At 37.9% G+C, this 26,399-nt stretch overlaps 1 protein-coding gene across 2 annotated transcripts in view; it reads right to left on the bottom strand.

The window, feature by feature from the left end:
• Nucleotides 1-1,793: 1,793 nt before the first annotated feature.
• LOC311086507 (single-stranded DNA-binding protein 2) overlaps nucleotides 1,794-26,399 on the bottom strand; it is a 71,128-nt gene continuing 46,522 nt past the window's right edge. Inside the window, exons 5-18 of one of the 2 annotated variants that reach the window (XM_084119421.1) lie at nucleotides 19,978-20,067; nucleotides 13,767-13,850; nucleotides 11,839-11,898; nucleotides 10,925-10,991; nucleotides 10,732-10,799; nucleotides 9,191-9,255; nucleotides 9,036-9,081; nucleotides 8,793-8,828; nucleotides 8,170-8,224; nucleotides 7,587-7,657; nucleotides 6,176-6,254; nucleotides 6,040-6,068; nucleotides 5,844-5,945; nucleotides 1,794-5,150 (exon numbers count right to left, since the gene is read on the bottom strand). In XM_084119421.1, the coding sequence (XP_083975547.1) occupies nucleotides 5,121-5,150; nucleotides 5,844-5,945; nucleotides 6,040-6,068; nucleotides 6,176-6,254; nucleotides 7,587-7,657; nucleotides 8,170-8,224; nucleotides 8,793-8,828; nucleotides 9,036-9,081; nucleotides 9,191-9,255; nucleotides 10,732-10,799; nucleotides 10,925-10,991; nucleotides 11,839-11,898; nucleotides 13,767-13,850; nucleotides 19,978-20,067 (882 nt within the window). In that variant the 3' untranslated portion in view covers nucleotides 1,794-5,120. The remainder of the gene's footprint in view (nucleotides 5,151-5,843; nucleotides 5,946-6,039; nucleotides 6,069-6,175; nucleotides 6,255-7,586; nucleotides 7,658-8,169; nucleotides 8,225-8,792; nucleotides 8,829-9,035; nucleotides 9,082-9,190; nucleotides 9,256-10,731; nucleotides 10,800-10,924; nucleotides 10,992-11,838; nucleotides 11,899-13,766; nucleotides 13,851-19,977; nucleotides 20,068-26,399) is intronic. The other variant, XM_084119422.1, reaches the window with a different exon arrangement.

The raw sequence follows: 26,399 nt of genomic DNA, 5'->3' as shown, positions 1-26,399 counted from the left end.
CCTCATTGGCTGCTATGTGCATAAAAGGAGAGAAACTCATGGTGTGGCCCCCATCCTCCCCTGACCTCAACCCTATTGAGAACCTTTGGAGCATCCTCAAGCAAAAGATCTATGAGGATGGGAGGCAGTTCGCATCAAAACAGCATCTCTGGGAGGCTATTCTGACATCCTGCAAAGAAATTCAAGCAGAAACTCTCCATAAACTCACAAGTTCAATGGATGCAAGAATTGTGAAGGTGATATCAAAGAAGTGGTCCTATGTTAACATGTAACTTGCCCTGTTAAGACGTGTTTGATTGAAATTTTCAGTAAATATGACCGCCTAATGCTGCAAATTCAACAAATGACCATTTTCAGTTCTTTACAACCTATACAATGTTTTCAAACTCTGTTGTGCATAATAATTTGGAACAGTGCTTTTTTTTTTTTTGGAAAAAAATACTGTTTTCGTTGGGTGGTTTGTTCAGTGAAATTCAACTTGTACCCTAACAGTTGGTGACTTGAACATTACACTGACTGTCATTTGCATCGACTATTTAGGAAAACCGTGTAAAATATAATTTGCATAATAATTTGGAACACGGTGTAATTAATATTCACACGCTTTCCTAAGAGAAAAGCAGCGGTGATTTATAACGGTTATCCTCCTCTTCAGCCACACAGCGAGGGCGCTTCCTGCGGGGAGATTGATGTTGGCGCCGTACACTCAGTTCTCAGGGGAAGAGGATGAAACAAGAAACCTGTGACAGAACTGACCTCACCAGCACAGCCTGTCCACATAACACACACCATGACAATGTTTCTGCCCACAGAAGTGTGTGTGTACATATGTATATATTCAAAAGTTTGGGGTCAGTAACATTTTTAAATATTTTTGAAAAAAGTCTCTTATGCTCACCAAGGCTGCATTTATTTGATCAAAAATACAGTAGAAACAGTAATATTAAGTATTTTAACTATTTAAAATAACTTTTTTTCTATTTTTATAGATTTAAAAGTTTAATTTATTCCTGTGATGGCAAAGCTGAATTTAAAGCATCATTATTCCAGGAATGGAGTTATTGCTGCTCAAGAAACTTTTCTGATTATTATCAATGCTGAAAACAGGATTATTTGATGAATATAAAGCTCAAAAGAACAGCATTTATTTGAATTTTACATTGTAACCATGTTAAAGTCTTTAGTGACACTTTTGATCAATTTAATGCATCCTTGCTGAAAAATATAAAAGTCTCATTAAATGTTTAATGTACAATACCATTTAAACAATTTTTTTAACTTATTCAGCAAGGACGCATTAAATTGATCAAAATTGATGATAAAGATTATTTTATAAAGACATTTATTTAGCAGTAAAGATTTCTTTATCAAATAAATGCTGTACTTTTTAATCATCAGAATCCTGAAAAACAAAAATCACAATTTACACAAGATAGCACAACGGTTTTCAACATCGATATATAATGTTTCTTGAGCAGCAAATCAGCATTTTAGAATGATTTCTGAAGGATCATGTGACACTGAAGACTGGAGTAATGATGCTGAAAATGTAGCTTCGTCATCACAGGAATACATTTTAAAACATATTCAAATAGAAAAGCTATTTTAAATTGTAATATTTCTCAATATTACCATTTTACTGCATATTTAATTAACAAAATGCAGATTTTGTGAGCATAAGAGACTTTTGAACGGTAGTGTATGTAAGCAGGTGCAGTGAACAGAACACATAAAAAGAACACACATTTCAAAATAAATGGTTTTAATAAATTAAAAGCTGGGAGAGCAGGAAGTCTTGGTAAAAGGGGTTATGTTATTTTATTAGTCTTAAATTTGTATCTACAACGAAGGGACAAGCAAAAAATAAGCAACAACTCCATGAAAAAAAGAAATTAGAGAGAGCAAAAAAATACATTATTGAAGCACTTTTTCCATCCTTTTTTTTTTTTTTTTTAATAAGCAACTTTTAAATCTAAAAGTAACTTTACAATATAAAGAAACATACAAAGAACATCTTAATTTACTACACAAGACAGAAAGAGTCCCTAAGACAAGGATCCAAACTACCCTAAACATGAAATACAAAGCAAACCCAGGAGACAGACTGCTTTATACTCAATACTGCTTTTCGTTTGCCAGAAAGAACAACGGTGGAGGATTTTTTTTTTTCCTTTCCCACATCTGAAGCCCCTCCGCACCTCGTCTCCTCGCTAATGTTACAGTATCGTACAGCGTCACAATAGAATTACAGAGATGGCCAACGACGTGAGTGGTTTACATACAGAGGACTGGCCGAGGAGAAGAGAGACTGCAACCTAGAAAACACTATCTCAAGAGAACGGGAAGGACACTTCCCTCCATTTTATTATTATTTTTTTAAATCCTCACCCTTTTTTTGTTCGTTTTTTAAAATTTAAATAGATAAAAATCCTTCATAGTAAAGTTTGCAATGCGTGGTCCCTTTTGCACATAAAGAGACGACTTCCTGTGTTCATGTATGTCCATATAGGCAATGTGTTAAAAGGTGGGCTGCTGTCTGGAAAGTGCAAAGTGAGGACACGTCCGAGAGAGAACGGATGCATCGTGAGGCTTTCGCCCTCCGCAAGCGTCCTCCCGTGTGTCTGGTCTACGAGGAGCGAACGGGTACTGGTTACTTTCCTAAAACAAGCGCTCAGGCGTCGTTTACTAAGTAGAGGCTGACAAAATCTTTACATTTGCATGATTTAGTACATCTGTACAATGGGACAGAGTCAAGGACAGAGAATGGCGACTCTTTACATTTTTTTTTTCTCGTAGTATTCATTGGTAGTGACTGAAATATCAAAACATGTCAATGATATCAAAATGCATTTTACAGTATTTACAAAGAAAGAAAGTAATAAAATAAGATAAACACTGTATAAATGTGTGTTTCTCGGTGTACATCGTGTCGTTGAGCCGTGGAGAACTGAAAAACAGGTGCTGTATGATTAATGTGTGTGTATGTAATCAGCAGGAGGATTTTAGCATTTAGCTCTGATATTTACCCGTTCCTTCTGACCCCTAATAACCATTTCGCTGAGAATTCCAAAAACACATTTTGTTTAAAGGACACAACAGATATACCCAATGCAAAAGACAAAACGAGAGAGAGAGAGAGAGAGAAAAAAAGGCTGTCGGGCACATTTAGCTCATATATCCCTCATTCAGTAGTCCCTGGATGTCATATTAATGACCCTTCATTTCATAAGTTTAGAAAAGGTCTGGATGTTGCTGACATCGCATGTTTTTGCACATTATATTCGGTGTAATCATAGACTGTAAAAAAAGATGGACGACGTGTCTCCACTTTCTTCCACTGTAGAAAAATGAAGCCAAAATAGCCCAGAAATGGCCGTTGACATCATGCCCCAAATAGGTCATTTGGAGCCCGAGTTTGCGCAGTAGTGATCCTGAGATAGGGCCGCGGTATCAAGGTCCCGCCCACACTCCCGTAGACTCAATCGCGAACTAAAACCAAACTTGAAAAACAAACACTTGAACACGTCAAGCGTGATGAGAACTACCTAAAATGACAGAAACCATCTTTGGGAAAAAATTACTTGAAGTGTAATTGGATTTTTCTTTTTTTTTGGCTCGCGTCCCGTTCGATTACATGTAGAGGGCGGGGTTTATTACCTATACTACAGCCAACCACCAGGGGGCGATCAAAATGTTTTGGCTTCACTTTTCAGGACGTGTGTGCGTGCGTCACTCTTGGGTGTAATACAGAGCTCATAATTAACAAAATGTGTTTGAGGAGGAGGATTTTGTTCCACACCTGAAAAAGCATCCAGTATATTGAGCACAGAGCCAACGGGAACCTAATTTGTAGTGAAATGTCATGTGACCTGTTCAGATTCATGCAAAAGGAAAGCATGTGGGTCTCTGGCGAGGGACAGAACGATACAAATCTTCAGGAGGTATCTTAGACTGGCATATTTACATGTGTACAATATGTCCTGACGGGTCGCATGCGAGACGTGTGCGTGATAAATCAATTCATGAACAAAAACAAAAAAATAAATAAGGTGTGAATCTGTTTGAGTCAAGTTTAGCACTGGTTACTAGTATAACTGCATGTTTTCGGCTCTGGTATGACATCACTTCCTCTCTACAGATAGTTTGAGTCTTCAAAACGTGTTGTCAGACACACAGGCTGGTCTGAGAGATTAAAGTCGCTGCTGGTTTGGGCCTCGCACCTCTTGGCCTCGGTCGTTCACTCAACAGGGACAATGAAACCTGTATACTAGAGACGTAGAATAAAAGGTGCGCTACCTTTTTAATCTGCAGGAGGTAAGATTTCACAGCAAACACAAAACGTGGTGTAGACTGCAAAAGTCATGACACGTTATTGTGCATTATGGATGTGTGCTTTTTCTGTCAAATTCATGGTTTACATACATACAATGTGCCCCTTTCAAAAAAAAAAAAAAAAGATTAAAACCTAATCAATAACCATCATTACAATATTAATAAAAATAAAATCAACAATTGATAATAATACAATACATACACAGAATAATGAAAACGCTCATTGCCGAACCCCTCGTAATGAGTTTCCTCTTGCATTTACAAAATAAAATGGAGGAAAAAGGTGCAGATATTTTCCACTGTAAAAACGACTGCATCCATTCAAGATAAAAAAAAAAAAAAAAAAATGAATCAAAAAAAGTGGAGTGAGTTCATAAAGGTCATAAAGTGTGCAGCCCGGTGAAGCTGCTCACACACACGCGCGCACACAAACACACACACACCTGCCTTCATATGTGTGTTGAACCCCGTTAGTGTCCTGAACCAGAGAGGAAGTCCGGGAGGCAGGGAGATTCAGTCAACAAGCTCTTCCTGTGGCTCTGGGGCTGTTTCCTGTTGCCGCTGGCCATTTTGCACAAGCTGGGATGGGCCACTTTCATGCGAGTCCTCTGCTCGTGGGGCATCCCAGAAGGCTGTGCAGAAAAAGCCAGAGTTCCATGGGCAGAGGGTGCCGGGGGTTGATCGACGTGAAGAGGGGACGGGGTTAAAAAGGAACGGGGCAGTCGGAGGGGGTTTGAAAACAAAACAAAAAAGAAAACCCCAAACAAAAATGATAAAACAAGAAGAAATCACACACTCATCGTCATGTTGGGTGAATACTGGAAAGAGAGAAGGGGGAGGGGAGGGATATATCGGAGGTGAGATTATGAGAACTCCACACAGAGCAAATACAAGATGGTTATGACATCACAGTCCCAAAATACAGCAGGAAAATGCATGATTTTGCTGACAAAGCAGTAACCAAAGGACAGAAAACTTGGAAATAAAGTGTCCGGGAAACTGCTGGTCTTTTATAACAAAAGCCATTTCCAGCACTCACTCTTGGACTGAATCAGTAACACTTACAAATCAAATAATTTTGTATCGCTCTTTTTAATTTGCCACCGATTGGATATTCTGTTCTGAGTAACATGGTCAGTATGTGAGGTCTTCTGAGTGCCTGCTGGGCGGAGCTACACTAACATTCCAAAGTTTGGGGTCGGTATGATTTTTTTAATGATTTTGAAAGAAGTCTCTTATGCTGCTTAATATTAATGTGGAAACCGTGATGCTTATTTTTCAACATTCTTTGATAAAAAAAGAACAGCATTTATTTGAAAGAATTTTTTGTATTTCACAATGTGAAAGTCTTTACTGTCACTTTTGATCACTTTAATGTGTCTTTGCGAAATAAAAGTATTAATTTCTTCTTTCAAAAAATCTTACTGACCCCAAATGTTTGAACAGTAGTGTATATGACTGGCAGGTGAGGGGAGTGGCAGGTCTTTGGGTTTGGGTCAGAATCTACTCACACTTTCACTTTGGAATGGGTTGAGGAAGTTGCCTCCCATTTCTCCGTCATCCCGCGGTGTGCCCGGTGGGTTGTTCATGCCTGCCATGTTGTTGGGGGAGTTCTGCAGCGAAAGAGATGTTTGACAAAGACAGTTGAGAATGAGGTGTGAAAACCTTGGGAAAAAATACTGACTGGCAAACTAAAACCTTCCTTACCTTTGGCAACCCATCCATGTCACCAGAGCCTGAAATAAATAAACATAGTAAATGTTTATATTATTAAAAGGCCTTTTGTGGCTCATTAATCATATTTAGACATTATTTTGATGCAGTGTAATAAAATAGTGCTTACCTAACGATCCATTCATATGATGGGGTTCCATGCCACCCATGCCGCCCATTGGTCCATCTGGACCGGGACCCATGGGGAACTGAGAAACACAATCACAATCACATTCACATTCTGCGTCAATTATTGAATTCAAGATATAAACATTTTGAAAAGGATGAACATGTCCCCTTTGATTTCTCTGAAAGCATGCATGCATTTTTATGAAAACAATGATCATAATGTGACATTTAGGATTAATATAACTAAGGCATAATGTACAATCAGGAGCTCATTATTACAAATAAATCCAGACAGGTTTTAAATCACACTGAAGGGATTTATTTTGAGATAACGATCGACTGGCATTATCAAGCTTATTACATGACTACTTAAGCAAATAAATAAATAATTGTACATGAAATGTTAATTTGAGTTCAAATCATATTATGTAAGAAGAAAGAGACCACGGAGTGTTATGAGCACTAGCTATTCAACAATATTATTGATCTGACTGTACTGACGCTGTTGTATGAGAACTGAACTGAGCTGGACGATGACATCATTTCTTGCTTTATAGATGAAATTAACTAATTTAATAATTGATGATCTTTACAACAGAACTGAATCAACACTGAACTGACTTCAGCTGAACAACAGCAGAAATGCATAATTTTCCTGTTACTATTCCTGTAGCTTTTAAACAATCTGTATTGCAAAAAGCGCTACATAAATAAAGGTGACTTGACCAGACTAGCACAGCTACCATATGAAGGTAATCAAACAACAGCCAATTATACAGCTTAGCAGTCATGAAACACAGATATCTGACCAACCAGAATCCAGTATTTTCAACTACCGTATAATAAATAAGACAAAATGTTTGGGAATATGTAGCTGTGGCACTGGAAAAACACCACAAATGTCAAAAATGCATTATGTGGAGAGATATTACACAGTTTAAAAGTTTGGGGTCAGTAAGATTTTTTTTTTTTTTTTTTGAAAGAGATGAATGCTTTCATTAGCAAGGATGCATTAATCAAAAGTGACTGTAAAGACTCTTGTGATGTTACAAAAAAATTCTATATCAACCAGCACAACTTTTTTTCAACACTGATAATAATAAGAAATGTTTCTTGAGCACAGATTCAGCATATTAGAATGATTTCTGAAGGATCATGTGGCGATGAAGACGGGAGTATTGATGCTGAAAAATCAGATTTGCCATCACATTTTAAAATATATTAACACAGAAAACAGTCATTTTAAAAAGCTACATATCACAATATTACAGTTTTACTGTATTTTTGATCAATTCAATTTAGCCTTGGTGAACATAAGAGACTTTTAACTTCCTTCACATTTCTTTCAAAGTCATTGAAACAATCTTATAATTGCTCTGGAAAATACATATCTAAACAGGAATAATACATACATTGGGTCTGTTTCCTCCTGGTCCAATAGGGTTCATCATTGTGTAGATATTTTCACTGGAGTTTGTGGAGTCTAGAAAAGAAGAGAGCAGAAGGCCATTTAAGTTTGTTTCCAGCACAACTTCTTTCAAATACGAGACCAGATAGCCAATGCTTTAGCAGCACACTAGATCAATACAGAACATGGCTGGACTGGATTAATCACCATAATAAATGTGTTCCTTTAATGATTTATGGCCTGTGTGTGAGAAAGAGTATGAGAGAGAGAGGGAGGGAGACACAGCTCACACCCTTAATCTGTGGTTCAACATCACAAACACAAGCGTTTGGAGTGGAATTACATTAACGTAGTGGGAGGGGTGGAGCTGAAGTCACATGTTTTGTTTTCCTGCCAGAGGAAGTGCAGGTAACCTTGCAGTGATATTGAGGGTGTTAAATAGGGTGTTTGTGAAGTGCTGAGCATCTTTCCTCCTGGAGAGACATGAACCGTTTCTGGCTGTGCTGATTATAGAGACGAGGTGAGAGCAAGTGTGTAGTGTGTGAATGACATGCATAAGGGGGAGCGACAGAATATATCTACTCTACCTCCTGGGCTTGGCATTATGGGAGTTCCTGGTGGACCACCTCCTCCTGGAGGACCCTGAGGGAGGAAACAAGCGCACAAACATGAGCCTAGCTTTTTAGTGTGTAACAGTATCAGAACTACCAGAAGAGCAGTTTTTAAACAAAGAAACACTAGGCACGGGGGAGCCATTAAGCCGCTTTGACTAATGTGCAGATCTTTTACTTTTAAAAGAGGCAATGCTAGGAGCAAAACTAAGCAGGATGGTAATTGCTCAAGTAAAATCAATACATTTAGAAACTTTAATATGTGCTTAGTTATGCTTTTAGTTTCCAAAAGGAAGCACTACATTTTGCAGTGTTTTTTTTAGTTTTTTTTTTTTTTTTTTTAGCTAAAGGCGAAGAGGGGAAAAGAAAAAGAACAAACACACATTTTTACAAACTTTTATTGTAGATGCGATTAATCGCGATTAACTGATTTTACGATTAATCGATTTGCATTAACAAAACTAGTACATTATTTTTTGATGAAATATTACAAAGACAGTTTTTAAGTTGTTTCTTTTTTACACAATAACAATGAGACAATTTATATATACTACAAAAAGTACATTTTGATTTCATGTTGACTAAAGTTTGGTACTCACCACGTAATTGCCTGGAGACGAGGAGGAGTATGCTATCTGTCAACCCAAGCAAAAGAATATGAATACAGTTTATTTTGGTGAGAATAAAACTTTAAACTACACCACTTAATGGTAATACTATGATATTATAATCTTTGGTATATAATAAAGAACCAGGCCAGTGCAGCAATAATGCATGTCACATCTCTGTCTGCAGCCACAAAGTTGCATGCAGATAACAGCGCACAGTATGTATGAACTTACCGAGTTAGCATTGGGGTTTGGCCAGGGGCCACGTCCTCCAGGTCCCCTGTAAAAAGGATAGAAAAACAGAACAGACACAGAAAAAGGTTAACAAACATGATTTAAAGGGATTAAATAAATGGCGACAGGGATTGATCTCATGTTGAAGAACTCACATGTTCATTCCGGGCATGCCTGGACCACCGAGAGAGTTTGGAGGAGGCCTCATACCACCATAGTTCTGCAATGGGCATAGAAAACAAAAACACAAACTTTTCAACAATCATTTTTATGGAACCATTAAAATCTGTCTGGATTGGAAAACAGTATTAACCTTCACCAGTGTCACTGCATTTAAAAATAAATAAATACAATTTATATAATTCTCATTGTATATAAAGAATAATTACATACAAATGCATTGAAATAAATCATTTAAAAATTATATTATATTATATTATATTATATATATATACACACACACACACAATTATAATACTTAAATTATACTATATTACTTTTTTTAATAAATACATTTATTTATCTACTTAAAACATTTATTTGTATGTAATTATTCTTATATATTCACAAATTCATTACTTCAATGAGCTCATTGTTTCTGCATTAAAACTGCAATTATTACATTGTTTAAATTAATACATTTTTAGCTAACTGTGATTTTGTATATGTACATTTCTGAAATACATAACTTAGACAGTTACCTCTGATAACAGATCATTCTAAATTGTAATATGGACTCATGCACTTTCTGTAAAGCTGCTTTGAAATGATGCGTACTGTGAAAAGCGTGAACATAATTATTTAAAACATATATTTTTTAAATTGTATTTAATTTATTAAATTAAAATATATAAAAAAACATTTATTTTAATCAATTTATTTGTATATAATACAATATATATATTTTTTTTCTTAATATAAATTCTAAGAAATATATACAAATACATTTATTATAAATTAATAATAAATAGATATTTTTATTTTTAAATTAAATAAAAATAAAATTTTAAAATAATTATAAATTGCATATAAGATTAATTCAATATTAAATATTAAAATTAATTTAATTACATACAAATAATTGTACTGAAAAAAAATAAAAAAAAATAATGCACACCGAGTTGAAAATGTCTGTTGTCTGCATTATTTTGGTACACAATCTTTTTCAATTCAGAGTACAAAGTCACAATTTGGGGGAAAACATTTTTTTCTTTTGCTGTGGTGCTGATGATTCATCAATGGCGCAGTGTAGGAATTACTGCCCTTCATCCACTGTCGTCCGTAGCGGTGGGGATCCAACCAAACAGGTTGGGAAGCGATTGACACTATGCTAACGAAGTTCTGCTCAGGCAGACGGCGGCCCACCTGTCTGGCTGCCCGTGGGTGGAGGGCAAAATGTGACAGAGCCTTTCGGGCCTGAGGCTGCTTCTTTCTAACCCGAACCTTTGTTCTGCGCTCTACCCAATTTGTCGAACAGATGCTGCACCAGCTGCCGATTTGTGCAGCACCTCGCTTGCCAAGAACAAGAAGGACAGGGAGAGATAGAGAAGCAAGGAGAACTCTGCTTTCAGCACAGGTGAGTAAAGAGGAGTAACAGGGTTCTTCAGACAGTCTTGGTCCTTTGGCGTTTGACTTGGACTACTTGACGACTACCAGAGGATAAATGAGTAAAAAGAGAGCAAAACTATGTGCCTACCTGAGGGCCCATGCCACCCATCCCTCTGGGAGGATTCATTCTCATTGGACCGCCCATGTTAGGATGTCCTGGAAAATATTAGATTTATTTAGATTTAGAGTTATTACACAGGTGGTATCATTCTTCAATCTGTATGTAAACGGCTCTGTGGTTATGAAGTGTTGGAGTGGGGGCGAGCGGACCAAGATGCTACCTTGTGGTCTGGTTGGGTCCAAACTGTTTGGCAGGAGTGGTTGTGATCCTGGAACCCCTACAGGAGGCTGAGGAAGAAAATGAATGAAGGTCAAGGAAAGTTTTACAGAAAACATACATCATGTTTACACTGGATGTGAACCATCTACATTTGGAACAGTGTGAATAGGTGAATTTCCTTCCACCTTTTACTTTCAATGGAAAAAAATTTACTTCAATTAGCCTATGAAAATGTTACACATGCTAGTATTGCTACAGTACATCGGTTAGAAACATTATTTTACATTAGAACACCAGAGACCATAAACATTACAAACTGGCTTTGATGTATCAGTCAAAGCCATTCAAGTGTATAATGAATAAAATGAATGTAAATCGAATCCAAAAAAATCTATTAACACAAACATCACATGATGTTTGGAAACAACCACCAGGATTCCCGCATTCTGACCAATACATATCGATGACATTTGTGTCATTTTAGTAATGTTTATATACTAATATAGCATTTTTTTATATTTTTAATTAGCTATTAAGTATTTCAGTTTTTATTTTATTTTATTTTTTAATTAGTTTTTGTTATTTTTATTTAGCTTTATTATTTTAATTATTTTTACTTACACTTTCTTTATTTCAGTTAGTTGGCAAGGTTTTTCTTCTATTATTTTTATTTTATTTATAACAAAATTATTTCAATTATCAAAAACAATTTAATGGTTTTAGTTTTAGTAAAAAATAGCACCACTTTTTTATAACACATTATAAAAAAACAACAACAAAAAAATAGATTCAGAATAGAAATTCCTTTTAAATGACCCTTAAAATATCCTAACATTTCCAGGTTTTTCCCTGATTGTGGTGAGCCTGAAGATATGTGTAAAAATGGAAGAACTACTGCCCGTGTGATGATGTTACCTGATTTGGCATGCGAAGAGACGGCCGTGGTCCACCAGGGTACCGTGGAGACATAAAAGGCTAGAAGAAGAAGAAAAAGAGAAAAAAGGAGTCATTAGCAACATGTTGCCCTATTTAAAGAGAACGCGAGAGCATTGTATAGACCAGAATGAATGAGTGCAGCAGGCCAGGCTATAGCAGATGGAATGGACAGACAGATGCACGGAGAGCAGAAGCCAATGCAAGATGCCATCAAATATGTATATTTGACATCTCTCCTTCTGTCCATCAACACAGACTGCTCCCATTCTGCCTTTTAAACGTGCACACACACACACTCTTGTGGTGTTTCGACAAACGCATAGTAAAGCATCGGCAAAGTCAGACCTCGAGCGGCTGCACTTAGACGCATCTCAAGTGAAAATCTGGTCAGGAAGGAAAGTGACCACAACAACCCAAACGAGGGCAGTATCGTGCCTGTCTCCTGACATACAAACCATTAGAGTCGTGTGGCTGCGCGTCTAGAGATGAAACCCGATGCCACTTCTGTGGTCAAGGCCTGTGGGAAGCTTCCCGAGAGACTCTCGCCAACTTTTAGGGCTCTGTTGAAACATGTCGGCGCTGAACGGATGGAGGGATATGCTGCAAGTGTGTGTGTGCATGTGTTTTTACAGCTAATTGGAGTGATTTTACCATTGTAGGAAGATGTTGTACAACCGTAGTGCTCTAATATGCAGTGTGTGCGTTTCTTTTTCCAGGAGCAAGGAAGTGGAAGTGTCTGATAAGTGTAGGTTTCGCTGTGTTTTGTGGGTGTGCGCATGTGAGTGCACATCCACGCGCAGTCCTATTGGCTTCTGCCCAGTGAGTGTGCTTGTGTGTGTGTTTGTGAGGGCGCTGTGTGGCGGGAGGCTCTACAATATTAATGTGCTATTGATGGGGGATGGGGTGCGGCCCAGGAGTGGAAGCCCATCTCCAAGAACAAGGAGGAGACTGAATTATTTATCCTGTTCGCAGGGAGTTGACTCTATGGAGGGGGTGGGAGGTATACAGGATACTTCACACTCCCAATATAGAGAAACAGAGGGAGGAAGAAAGAAAAAAGAAAGAGAAGACAAAGGAGGAATGGACTTTACGGTGTACGCCCAATGAAAATGGGATGTGAGGGATGTACAGACTTTCACAACTGCATGTTTACCAGATTTTTATTGTCCACTTGTATTGTACACAACGGTACAACCTATTGAACTGTACTTCTACTCCTCACAGCCTTTCTTTCAGTTGTAAAAATAAAATGTTTTGAACTAGATCAACTGATTCTTTGAAGAGATCAGATTCAAAAGAACCATTTGTTCACAAATCAGACTTCTCTCATGAACAACACTAGGTGGATATCAAGACTTTCAGGGAATAACTTCATTGCTGTGTCTTTTTCTTAAACAAATCTATTGTGCAACTTCAAAGGACTTGAAATATAGCACAAGAGTCACTTTTGTCATACTTTTATGGTACTTGTTTGTTCTTTCTTTCTTAAAGGGGTAGTTTACCTGAAATTTAAAATTCTGTCATTAATTACCCACCCTCAAGTCATTCCAATACCACCAGTAATACTGGTTTAGAAAAACATGAAGGTGTGTAAATGAACTATCCCTTTAAAAATGGCGTCAACCCTGACTAAAGTCCATACAGAGGACAATTAAGTACAGTTCTGCAACGTTGGTTCAAAGAATGCGTTTCTGTGAATGTTTCCAAGAAGAGGACTTGGAAAAAAAACTGAGAATTAAAAATAACCATGTAATTTACACCGTTCATCTTGCCCGAGCGAGTTGATGCCAGCGTCGCCAACAGTTCTCATGTGTGCAAGTGTGACCGTGTGTATATCGAGGGTGCAAGCAAGGACACGGTGTGTGTGTGTGTGTGTGTGTGTGTGTGAGGATTGCTGTGTGTCTTACCTGGCCGTGTGGTCCCATCATGGGGTTGCTGGTATTGTGTGGGGGAGGCTGTGCGTGTGGTGACGGCTGCGAGCCGGGAGGCCCCTTTAAGAGAGAAGAGGGAGATGAGAGATGCACAGACGGCCTTCCAGTGAGGCCTGCTGCTGCCGAAGCCCTCACACACACACACACACACACAAGACACAAACTCACTCACTCATTCACTAGGCACTAAATACTGGTGGGAAACCCAAAGCTAGTGTGTGGATTTCAATGAAAAACAGCAGTTTATGAAAATCAAACAAGCAGTTATTCCATCAGAAAGTTTTCAAAACATGGCAGGATTTTTTAGACCCACTTCATCATTTTGAAGAGAAAATGTGTTTCAGATGTATAAGTGATGAGTGTGTTCAAATTCATATTTCATCATCAACCATACAACCTCAACAACAAATCAAGGCATCGTGGGACGTTAAACACTCAGCTCATGTTGACAATGTAAAAAAAGATCCAATGCATTGATAAGTGGATAATTATTTTCATATGATGGCTATGATGCAGAGTTTTGCACACCACAAACATATATTCTTCAGAAAACATAAAATGAGTTTATAGACCAGCAGCGTTCATGTGCTGCATGTACAGAAGAAATATTTCCACGAAACGTCACATAAAACCCATTAAACCGCTCAGTCACTCTATAATTATTTCACAGAGCATCCATTAGTGTTCATTAATGATCAACAGGCCACTGAGCTCGAGTCCAAAATGGTTCTGTAAGGAACATGAGACTTTGTGACTAATAACTAACACACAACAAAGGAGCTTAGCTTCTATTCCTCTCTCCCCGTGAACAATAAGGCCGAATGAGAAGCATATGGCATTATGGGTCCTGTGCACCTACATTAGGAGCGCTCAGCCAATCACAGTCGCTCTGCAGTTCTGCCTCATTGGGGAAGGATCTCAAAACAGCGATATATAAAAATCACTTCCGACACCTTTGAGAAGATAATAACCTGCCACTTACTGGCATGGCTATCAACAGAGAGCCCTTCAATCTCCATTCTCAGGCCCTAAAGGGGCAGTTAGTTTGACAGTATTCATACACTGTGAATGACGGCCGCAGGACAGCTGCAATAGCTCTTCTCGACCACTCGGGGGCAGTGTTAACAAAGCAAACCTCTCAGTGGTGTTCACGTAACTCACAGAACAACATTTATTTGTCTGAGCACTGAACTCTTCACTATTCGAATTAAAAACATACAATAATCAGATACATACATTTCTATGCTAATCATTTCAAGTAATACTGTCTGATGTCGAAAGATCAGCTCTTAAGTTTAGTGACTAGAGGGAGACAGTGGTTTCATTGGTTTTTTTCACTGTACAGTCTGTGTATGTGGTTGTGACCCATACTTATTACCGCCTCTTGACCTTTGGCCAGTGCTCAGACCTCAGACAAGCCCTCCTGCTGGTTTCACAGGGGCTGAGGAAACCATCCATCCAGCACGACCGGAAATCTGCCACACACACACGCATACACCACAGCCACAGAACAACACATCTGTCCAGGGTACAACACTGACCCGCACACATCAACGAAAATAACACCACAGCACGTTCAGAGTCGGAGCTGTGGCTTAGCGGTTAGTATACATGCAATTATACACTCTTAAAAGTAATGGTTATTTATTGGCATCTATGGTTCCACGGAGAACCTTTAACATCCATGGAATCTTTCCATTGCTCAGAAGGTTCTTTATAGTGGAAAAAGGTTCTTTAGATTATTAAAATGTATAAAAAATAATAAATAAAATAAAAGGTTCTTTCAAGAACTGCTCACTGAAAGGTTCTTTGGGGAACCCAAACTGATTATTATATGGCATAGCTGGGAAAAAAAAAACACTTTTGGAACCTTTATTTTTAAGTGTACACAAATGCAGCTGGCCAAATTTTTCAATACAGTTCCACACTCATTTCTTCATAATTTCTATCCTTTCTCTATTGTTTGTGTGAATAAAAGGCCTGAAACATACAAGACGTGCGACAACATTTATCTGTGACCAATTAATTTAATGATACAAGCAGGTTTTATAAAAGTATGCATGAGGTAAGGAGTTTTTGAGCTGGATTTTGTGAGATTTGGTTTCTGATTTAGCTGTGACCCGTCTCTGACCTCCCTGGGAGAGTGGATCGCTGCAGGGTCTGGCATGAGAGCTGCTCTACTGACTGTCCCAGAAACCATGCGCTGATACAACAGGAATACGTGAGCATATGTGTGTTTTCCCTGGCCACCTGCCTTTTTCAGAGTGGGTCTGAGGGAAGGATTAGAGGGGTCTAGGGATGCTCAAGGCCTCTTTAACTCGTAGTAGCGCTGAGGTCACGACTGTTCATTACACCTCATCACACACAGCAGTGATAGCGCTCACTCTGCCGCTCAATGCCTCTGCCTTTCTCTGCTAAACAATCTTGGTCCTTGAGTAACACCCATTCACTTTCTCTTCCTCTCCACCTGACTTCCTAAATAATAAAAGCAGGGGTGTGCAGTATATCTGTGATCACACTGACAAATATCTGCATTTTTTCAATTAGCACTTTACAGTAAGGTTTCATTAGTTGACATTAGTTAACTACATTAGTTAGAACTGCACTTCTACAGCATTTATTAATCTTTGTTAATGTTAATTTCAACATTTACTAATACATTATTTGTTAACACTAAATGCACTGTGAACTAACAGGAACAAACAATGAACAGTTAAACAAATACAGTAACAAATTAATTGCTCATTGTTAGTTCATGTTAGTCAATACATTAAAGGTCCCGTTCTTCGTGATCCCATGTTTCAAACTTTAGTTAGTGTGTAATGTTGCTGTTAGAGCATAAATAATATCTGTAAAATTATAAAGCTCAAAGTTCAATGCCAAGCGAGATATTTTATTTAACAGAAGTCGCCTACATCGAAAGGCCCGTTTGGACTACATCCCTCTACTTCCTTCTTTAATGACGTCACTAGAACCATTTTTTGACTAACCTCCGCCCACAGGAATGCTCCCTCAACTCTACCGAAATTCGTTTATGTACTTGCGCACTTCTTATAACTTACTGTGTTTACTCAGCTCTTACGGTGATGAAGTAAAACTGATGCTTCATCTTTTGTGTGATGTACAATAAACTTTATTAAACTCATCAGTATATGTTTGATCATCATTCAGACAGCAGACTTGTAGGCTATTAATAAATAATGGATACATACAAGCAGATGACAAATACGTTATAATAACCGTAATTAAACTACTAAACTATACCCGTTTCATCTCTATACAGCACTCTGACTCTGTAGGCATTATTGTCCGACTCGAAATGAACACCGTTACTGAGAGTTTCTGATATTATCATCATTCCGTGAGATGAAATTGTCCTGAGAGACTGAGCGTGAGCTCGTGAAGCTCCGCCCCCTGGGTCGTCCAGCAGCAGCTTATTTGCATTTAAAGGGCACACACTAAAACAGCGCGTTTTTCTGCGACCCAAAAAATGTCAATTTAAACATGCTGTAAAAAATGATCTGTTGGGTATTTTGAGCTGAAACTTCACATACACACTCTGGGGACATCAGAGACTTATTTTACATCTTGTGAAAAGGGGCATAATACGGGACCTTTAACTAATGTTAACAAATGAAACCTTATTGTAAAGTGTAACTATATTATCTTAATTTAAAATAATGATTCAGGTATGATTCAAGTCAGTTTACAAGGTATTCCAATACACTCTATGGTACATAACTAAAAAAAACATGGTATTACTGTGGTAAATGCCCCAACAAAAAAAAAAAAAAATCACTGTAGTACCCTGGTACGTTTTGGTAAAAGTGATTTAAATTGTATATTATATTGGTTTGATGCTTAAATTGACCAGAAACATAAAATCCTAGTTTGTAGCAGTATTTTTATTTAATCAACACATACCATAGTAAAGATAATAATCTCTGCTATTGTACCGGTTATCTGCCATTACAAAAAAAAAAAAAACTAAACTAAAATTTCTATATTGTGCATCACTAGTAAACAGATGAATGAACCCAAACCCACACAGTCCTGTTCTCTCAATGATGCTTTAGAAACAAATCTCAGGAGCAGCACACATACACACACACACACACACGAGAACACCTCACACCTTTTCTCTCACTCCCTCAGCGCTGATCTGATATAAATAGCACTCCTCTGCTTCTCCAAAAACCTCCTCCACACCTCTCCGTTCCCTCCTTTTCCTCAAACCTTTCCCCTATATAGCTCTCCCAACCCTTCCCTCCCAATACAGCGGAGATTCCAGACAGCGGTGGAAAGCGTCTCCTCCCTCGACTCTGTCTTATCACTAACACTGCCAAATGCCAGGCCTGTCCATCACTGAACAAACGCTCCACCACCCCCGCTGCATTATGGGAAGGTCTGTGGATGAGTACAAGCATGTTTGATTATGAGGATATGTGTGTCCGTGCTTGTATGCGTGTTGTTATGCGAACTCAATGTTTCATGTAAACAGAAGGGAATAAACAGGAAAAAAAGCTCTTTGACAAAATATATCCACATCTCCACTGCAGGACAAGTAGAGGAAATTTGTATGCACGTTAATAGGATTTTCAGTATTTCATAACTAGCACCACCATTACTAGTGCTCCCACCAAGAATTAGGGACTTGAACAAACCACTAACTATTCTGGATGCAACGATATTTAAAAACTGGTTATTACAAATAAGTCACTAATTATTTTCATCTTATGGCCTATAACTGACAAATGGGCAATATTAAAATTCTATACAAATATAAAAAATATTTTGACAAATAATTTTTACGAATAAAACAAAAAAAAATAATCAAGTTTTAAAATGCTAAAGGTGAATGTAACATTATAAATGTACAGTGTGAAAATAGATGCTAAAGATTACATTTAAGTGTTATTAAATTATTAGTGTTTTTAAAGATTAACATTAGGTGAGCATTTAGGTGATGCCAAATGTAATCTAAATGTAAAAATAAAGGAAATGAGCAAGCATAATTAAATTTCCAAAATCTTGTGGAATCTGTAATTGTTTTATTGTTTCAATAAAAATTGATTTGACAAAAAAAAAAAAAAAAAAAATGTATATACAAAATCAGCCAATCAATTAAATATTAATAATGACATAAAACAGCCGATAACATGGTACAAATATATCATGCATCCCTAGTAACATTTCTGTTTTTACTGCAGACACGAATGCTAACTCAAATCGAGTGACTTTTCTTCTGGTGGACGATAAAATGGGCAGAAAAATAATCAGAGAATGAAGGAGGGAATATATCTAGAAAACATAATATCATAAAGACTTGGGTTTTGTTGACCTGTACCAGCAAGTAACCACCTAGCAACTGTTTAAAACACTCAGAACCCCTTAGCAACTGCAAAGAAACACCATAGCATCACGGCAGCAATGTTTCATAGACGAAAGAGCCGTTTTCCATAGATGAACACCACTCACACTTTCTTCAGAACAAGAAAAAAATCGACATCGCGTCTAACACCTTCATGAACACAACACGGCCTGCAGAATGGAATGAATAAAGCTGCGAGCAGATGGATGGAGGGATGATGAAGAAAGAGAAGGAAAGATCTTAGCAGGGAAGAAAGAAACAACAAAATTTGTTAAAGAGGAAAAACTCATTCAGAAGCACATGAAAAGTGGGCATCCCATTCAATCTCTCTCACACTCACAGTTAAATATGTTTTGTAACACAGTTGATTGATCATCAGTCAGCAACTGTTCCCATCGATTCATTATGGGAGCCGTATTACAGAAACATCCTAACTCCAGATCTTATCCGTTCAGTAACCATGGCGATTTCCATTTGGGATCTGAAAGACTTGAGATAGGAAGAGTAATACAGCTCCAGAAATGAAACTACAGCCATTTCCACTAACATTTAGTGCTCTAAACCTCCATCTTACCATTGGATGGTAGAGGACTTTTTTTTCCAGAGTGGAAAAAGGCAAAGTTGGGAATGATCTCATTCTGATAGCAGAGCTCCAGGCTGCTGTCAAGCCGCCCACAGCCACAGACAGACCCACCAGCAGCCCACGCGCACAGACAGAGAGAGAATGAAGGAATGGATGAATGAATGGAGTGCAGGCGTGACAGGGTGATGAATGGAAAAGTAGGCAAGGAAGAGAATGAAACCAGCTGTGCTTACCTGAAAGAAACCAGGGGGCATGGGTCCGCCTGGCATGCCGTCGTTGGGGGGCATGTTGCCCATTACGGGGCTGGGGGCTGCTGCTGCACTCTGGGAAACAGAAAGAGGGAACAAGTTAGTATAGGGATAAAGAATTAGTCAACCCTAATGCAATACTGATATTACACTAATACTACTTTTACTTTGATTGATGCTGATATCTGGGTAATTCGTGTTATGGAAAGTGCTGCACGATTCTGGATAAATTGAGAATCACAATTTTTTTTGTTTCAAATAGAGATCGCAATTTCTTCCATGATTCTGAAAACACAAGCGACAACTAAACAAAATAACTAGAGGTAATGTAATGTTAATTGCTGCAGTCTATTTAAAATCTTTAATTAATTGTAATGATTTGAATATTTGAATTATTTTTTTATTTTATTTTTGTTTGAATGTATGATTCAATGACTCACTCATAAATACTTCACTTATTTCATTAATGGGTGAATCAGCGTTTTTGAACGAATCTCTTGAATTAATGAATGATTCAATGACATACATTTTTAAGTCACTTGTCGCCACCAACTGGTGTAACATTGTAATTGATACAATCATTATTTGAAGCACCAAGTTACTTTCAGAAGGATTTGCTCTATTTTGATCACTTTCATAGACATCAGTCACAGTGTTTATCTCGGTTCTTCTGTGATAATATGAATATTTCTAACACAGAAACAACAATACTGTGTGGTTAAAAAGACTGTTTGTGAAGCTGTTTCGTACCAACATGACAACTGCTCTCTTGGGATAAGCGGCAATGCGAGCGCAGATTTGAATGTTCATTCACTTTTTGTCAAAGTTTTAATAGTAGGGGTGGGGGAAAAAATCGATTCTTAGATGCATCGCGATGCGGACGATTCTGAATCGATTCACAAATCTCAAAAATCGATTTTCTAAAAAATGTTTTTTATTTTTTTCTAATAACGTAATATTGAAGGAACGGAAAAGGCGGAACTTTAAGCGGATGTGCAGTGCGCGGACCCCTATGGCGCGGACAGTCTGTGGCAGTATTGCCAGACGTACGATAATTATCGTATTTGTACGATAATTTTGACCTCTGTACGATGTACGATCAATAATGACAAAAAAATCCTATAATGTACGATAATTTCAGAACTGTGACACTTCAAATGATGGTCGTTCGTTGTAATCATAGGGCTTCTATACTCATTGATCTAGCTGTGGATTCTACGTCTACCGGGAGAAGAACGTGAAGAGAGAGGGAGCGAGAGACCTTGCGTCACGCGTGTGTGCTAGTGAGCCTCACGAAGCGCATGTAAGGACCCAACCAATCAATTGTAAGTGTGGGCGAGCTTTTATCTATTCCCCGTGCGGGCGAGCTTTTATCTATTCCCCGAAACCAACACGAAAACTGTTTGTGAATTTGCTACAGCAAAATGTTTTTTATCTGAAGGATTATATTGCTCATTGGAAATAACAAGAGGATGTTGGTTAGAAGTCTATTATTAAATGCTAGAGATTCAGAATATGCTGAAGTTTGTATTAATTTACTACAAGTACGCCGCTAGTACAGGCACACATTTATTTTCCTGTTGGTTCTTTGCTATGTTGGGACATATGCTGGCAAATGTAACCTTACAGTTGACTTGCCAAATCACTTCCATTTGTTTTATTAATAAAATTAATAGAGGAAGTATTGAAAGTAACTTTGTTATGGGTCATCATAAATACTTTGCTTTAAAAGTACCAAGTAGTAAAAAAATAAATAAAAAAAAATTGTTAATATTCGATAATCGTTACCCTCTGAATCGTAATCGAATCGAATCGTGAGGTGCCTAGAGATTCCCACCCCTATTTAATAGACAGGCAAATCGTTGTAATTTAGGAATGACATTGCCTGGGTGATTGAATCGAGATAGCGGTGTTTACATGATCAATCATGCAGCTATAACATGTCCCCGTCAAGTCTTTATATATTGGTTAAAAATATTAAATGCACAATTTATAAAGATGAAAATCATTCAAGTTACTTAATCTTCTTTTAGATTCTACCATTCTTTTATGGCCATCTTGATCTATAACTGTCTTACCAAACAAAAGCTTTAACACCATGTTAAGCAGACAAAATACAACACGGACCACAAACAAACATTATAGGCCAAATTTGCTATGTTGGAGTTTGTCTAATTACCGCAAACAAAGCTTTTAGCTGTACAACCTCACTACACGGCTCTTAAACAGAGCATAATGTAAGTATCAGTGTGTAGTTAATACACAAGTAAGATCACTCTCGGTAAACCTGCACATTCAACACGGAGTGTGTTGTTAACACGAGACGTTAATTTGCATCAGAAAAAAACGCCTGCACTACAGCACAGCTCTTGTGTATCTGTGTACATACTTCCCCTTGTAAAGGGGGCATAAAACAAGCAAACAGAGCGAGAGGAGACTCAAGTGGAATCTCCTGAGCTAGTGGAACACTTAGAGACTGGGGCCCCTTTCCTCCGCTGGCCCCGTTCCCTCTCTCTCTCAAACCTCTTTAACAGTCTGCTGCTGGGGGCTTGTGTGTTTGCCAGTCTGCCCTGTTCTACCAGAGAGAGAGAGCGAGAGAGAGAGAGAGAGAGAGAGAGAGAGAGAGAGAGAGAGAGAGAGAGAGAGAGAGAGAGGATAGGAGACGAGGCACATTGTGTGCGTCTGTGTATGTGTGAGTGAAAACGAGAGAAAAAGAGACTAAACAAGGAGTGAAAGGGGGAAGATAAAGGAGAAAGTAGGAAAAGAGAAAGAGAGGGAGGATTAAAGAGCAAGAGCTGGCAGTCGGCTCACACACTCCCTCCCCCTGCTGTAACTCAAACCTCTCTACAGTCGTCGTACAAACAGCCACGCCACCCCTGACCTCACACACATACACATACACAAACTCACACAGCCTCTCTCTCATACAAGCAGAAACCTTGGGGTCAGTGGGCGGAGCTTATCGAGCATGACTCCTCCCATATACTCCAGAAACACACACACACTAGGGCTGGATGATATATTAAATACTCATGATATAACATTAGGCAACATTGTGATGACTTTAGTGTGCTTTTTATTTGTCAATTAAGTTTTCCTAGACTTCTTTCACCATTCCTCCTTGTCGTGCATCTCGCGCAAATATGACATTGCCAAGACTGTGATGATGTCATATACCATAAACTTAAGTAGCAAAAAATGTTTTTTTGTTTGTTTGTTTTTTAAAGTTGGTGAGTTCGATTCATTTTTATGAAACATTTCAAATAATTTTAATAGTTGATTTAAATGAATTGATTCCAAATTATGATTCAATCATAAAATGTTTGAGTGCACTGCACATGTCCCTGAAATATATTCAATATTTAAAAAAATTATGCTGCTGGCGATATAAAATTAAGTTAAATTAAAATCATGATGATTTTAAAATGCTTTTTATTAGGCCATTAAGTTTTCTAAAGAACGTGTCATTAGTTTCACAATTCTTTCTTGTCTTGTTTCTCACAAGCATGACAGCATTCATTTAAACTGCAGTAGAAAAAGAGCCATTAGATTTGGCAAGATTGATTCATTTCTGTGAATTAGCTCAAACTGTCCCTTTCAATGATTTAATTAAAAACCGAATGAAATAATTCCCTCATTTGTTTGTATCAACACTCAAATATGTTAAAGTCGGCATGAAAGGAAAATTCACTTAGTTTCTAAATGAACATTACTGATCTTATTGTAAACAAGTCATCCATGCATAAGCTTAATTTCTTACAATATTTGTTAACCTTGACATTTTTGATCAAAATATCATAACTTGATCTTCCGGTGAAACTGCTAGAATTCTCTTAGGTGACGTATACCAAGCTTTTCCAACCATTTAGTCTGCTCAAACCCATTTAGTCCACACAGAAGTAAATAGTTAACAGAAAGTGTCACTTTTCATGTAACAAAATGTCATAATATAAATATAAAAAATAAAAAATAAAAATTAATATGGAAATGATTAAATATTCTTCCGTGTGCTTTATTTCTAAAATAAAAAATAAAAAAACAGTATGGGTAACAAGGCTTGATTATTTTTTTTAACTGTATTTTACTTCTTGCAATAAAAATTTCAAACCAACTTGGTAACAATAAATAAATAAAAAAATCGAAATTTGAAGAAAAAAGTTTGAAATATATCAAGATATAATCTTCCTAGCTATATCATCCAGCCCTAACCTACGCAAACCAGGGCTCTGAACCGGTTCAAGGAACGAAAACTGGAAACGAACAGGAACAAGGACATAAAAAATTCAAACGATATCAAGTTTAATAGTTCTGAACAATTTGAAATTACCATTAACAGGTTAAAAACATTACTTTATCGTTCGGTTTAATATTTTAATTTGGCAGTGAACCAATTATGAATTCTATGCAAATGTGACATTGAGGCATCCAACATGAGTGACATGCCCGCGCTCCGTTGTCAAGTCATCATAGGCAAGTAAGTCGCAATAGCAATGTTGGATCTCAGGAGTTTTTTTTTCGAGGAGATGTCACCAACCATTGAAGTCCCCGTGAACCGGTAGTTGCAAACAACTTTTCTCCAGTGTTGTGAAATATTTCCAAATGAAACGAAATATTGAATAGAGGGCAGGGTTTTACTTTAGCACTCCTCCTCTCCATCTCTCGCTCATAGCAGACTAACGGTTTGAGGGGAGTGGTTAAGCATTTTCAACCCAATCCGTCAAACTGACGTCATCAGAGAAGGAACGCCATTCCAGACCAGAAGTACCTTTTCAGATTTTGATAAAAGATTACCACGACAAACAATTTTTTTCTGTGTATTAACTTGCACGGATTAATTGTTCACCACAACACTAATATGTGCAAACAAAGTAAATAGGGTCAATTTTGATTTCATGACAACTTTAAAGAATTACATTTAAAAGTGTTTTGAAACCAGTGAAAATTGCAGGTTAGTATAGAACTGCTACTATTGAGGAAATAAAATAAAAAAAAACTTTAAAAATTAAACAAGTTAGTATTGTGGCTTTATTATGGTAAATTGTCCAAAATCAAGCTCAAATGGAGTTAAGAGGTTTTTCACCAGCGAATGTCGAAAATGTGTTTTTTTGTCAGTCATTAGAACCGCATCTGAGGCAGCAACTGCATCACATTACAATCAACTTACTGATAACAAATTTTATTGTAGATATGTGGGCGCTTTGTTTTTTCCTGTCGTTTAAAACATTTGGCCAAAATCTTATATATTGTTATCTTATTCAAATTCTTATTATGAAAGACAAAGCGCTATGCACAGACTGTATTGGCTACGACTAGATGGCAAATACAACTCTTCTCCACACTTCTAATTCATAAAACATTAACCTTTACAAACATCTTGTTTTTTTAATAAAGAAAACGCAGTTCTTTATTTACCCTTGCACTACAAACAAGCGGAGACGGTCTCCAAAATGTGTTCAGCACTTCATTCACGTCTGAGGCGGTTGGAGCTACTGTACGAGGTTTTGCCAACAGTTTGAGGATTCATTGGCCTTTACGAGGTTTATCTAAGCTCTTGTATAAAGTATAAGGCAAAAAGGTAAAAAGAAATTGTGTTATTAACTGGTATTTTTTCAAATCAAACCGTTTTCGGAACGGTAATGTTTCAGAAGGAATTTTGAACAGAACAGAAACGTTAAAATACTGATTCTGCTCGGAGTGAACAGATTGATCCCCCTCCCCTGGTTTTTAAGCCCTGACGCAAACACACTCATGAGGCAGGAAGAAGGACTGAGATTGAGTTTGCTCAACCCTGTAAACACACACACACACACACACACACACATACATTGTGATACTGGCGGCTGGTACCGATCCAATACTCAAGGGAGGTGAGTGTCTGTGAACAGGGTCTGGTTCCCTGTTTCGCCTGAGATCTGTGGCTCTTATAGAGCTGTTATACAGCATCACCCCCTGTGCCATACACACACACACACACGCGCCAACCCAACCAATCCCAGCTAACACAGCAGTGCAAGGGGGCGTGTGGTGAACCGTAACCCGGGGCGACCAGAGAGTATTATCGCTCGGGCTCCAGCTCTTTTACGAGGAGAGAGAGAGACTGCGGTGGCTAGATATGGCTTCACACACACATGCACACGCTTAAACACACACAAAGCACTGTGTATACTGCGGACAGAGGGGAGGGACACCAGAACTGCAGTGTGTGTGTGTGTGTGTGTGTGTGTGTGTGTGTGTGCGTGTGTGTGTGTGTGTGTGTGTGTGTGTGTGAGAGAGAGAAAACTCAGTCCTGCGAGTAAGATTCGGCTCTGTTCAGGTGCATAAAGAGAGAGTGAGGAAGAGGGGGAGAAAGAGGCCTCCTTCGTCTTGTTGCCATGACAACTCCGACCTCAGCTCTCCCTCTACAGTGC

The sequence above is a fragment of the Abramis brama genome, assembly GCF_963993115.1.
Source record: "Abramis brama genome assembly, chromosome: 7".
Classification (NCBI taxonomy): Eukaryota; Metazoa; Chordata; class Actinopteri; order Cypriniformes; family Leuciscidae; genus Abramis; species Abramis brama.
The sequence above is the reverse complement of the archived record's forward strand: the minus strand, read 5'-3'. Positions and strand labels throughout refer to the sequence as shown.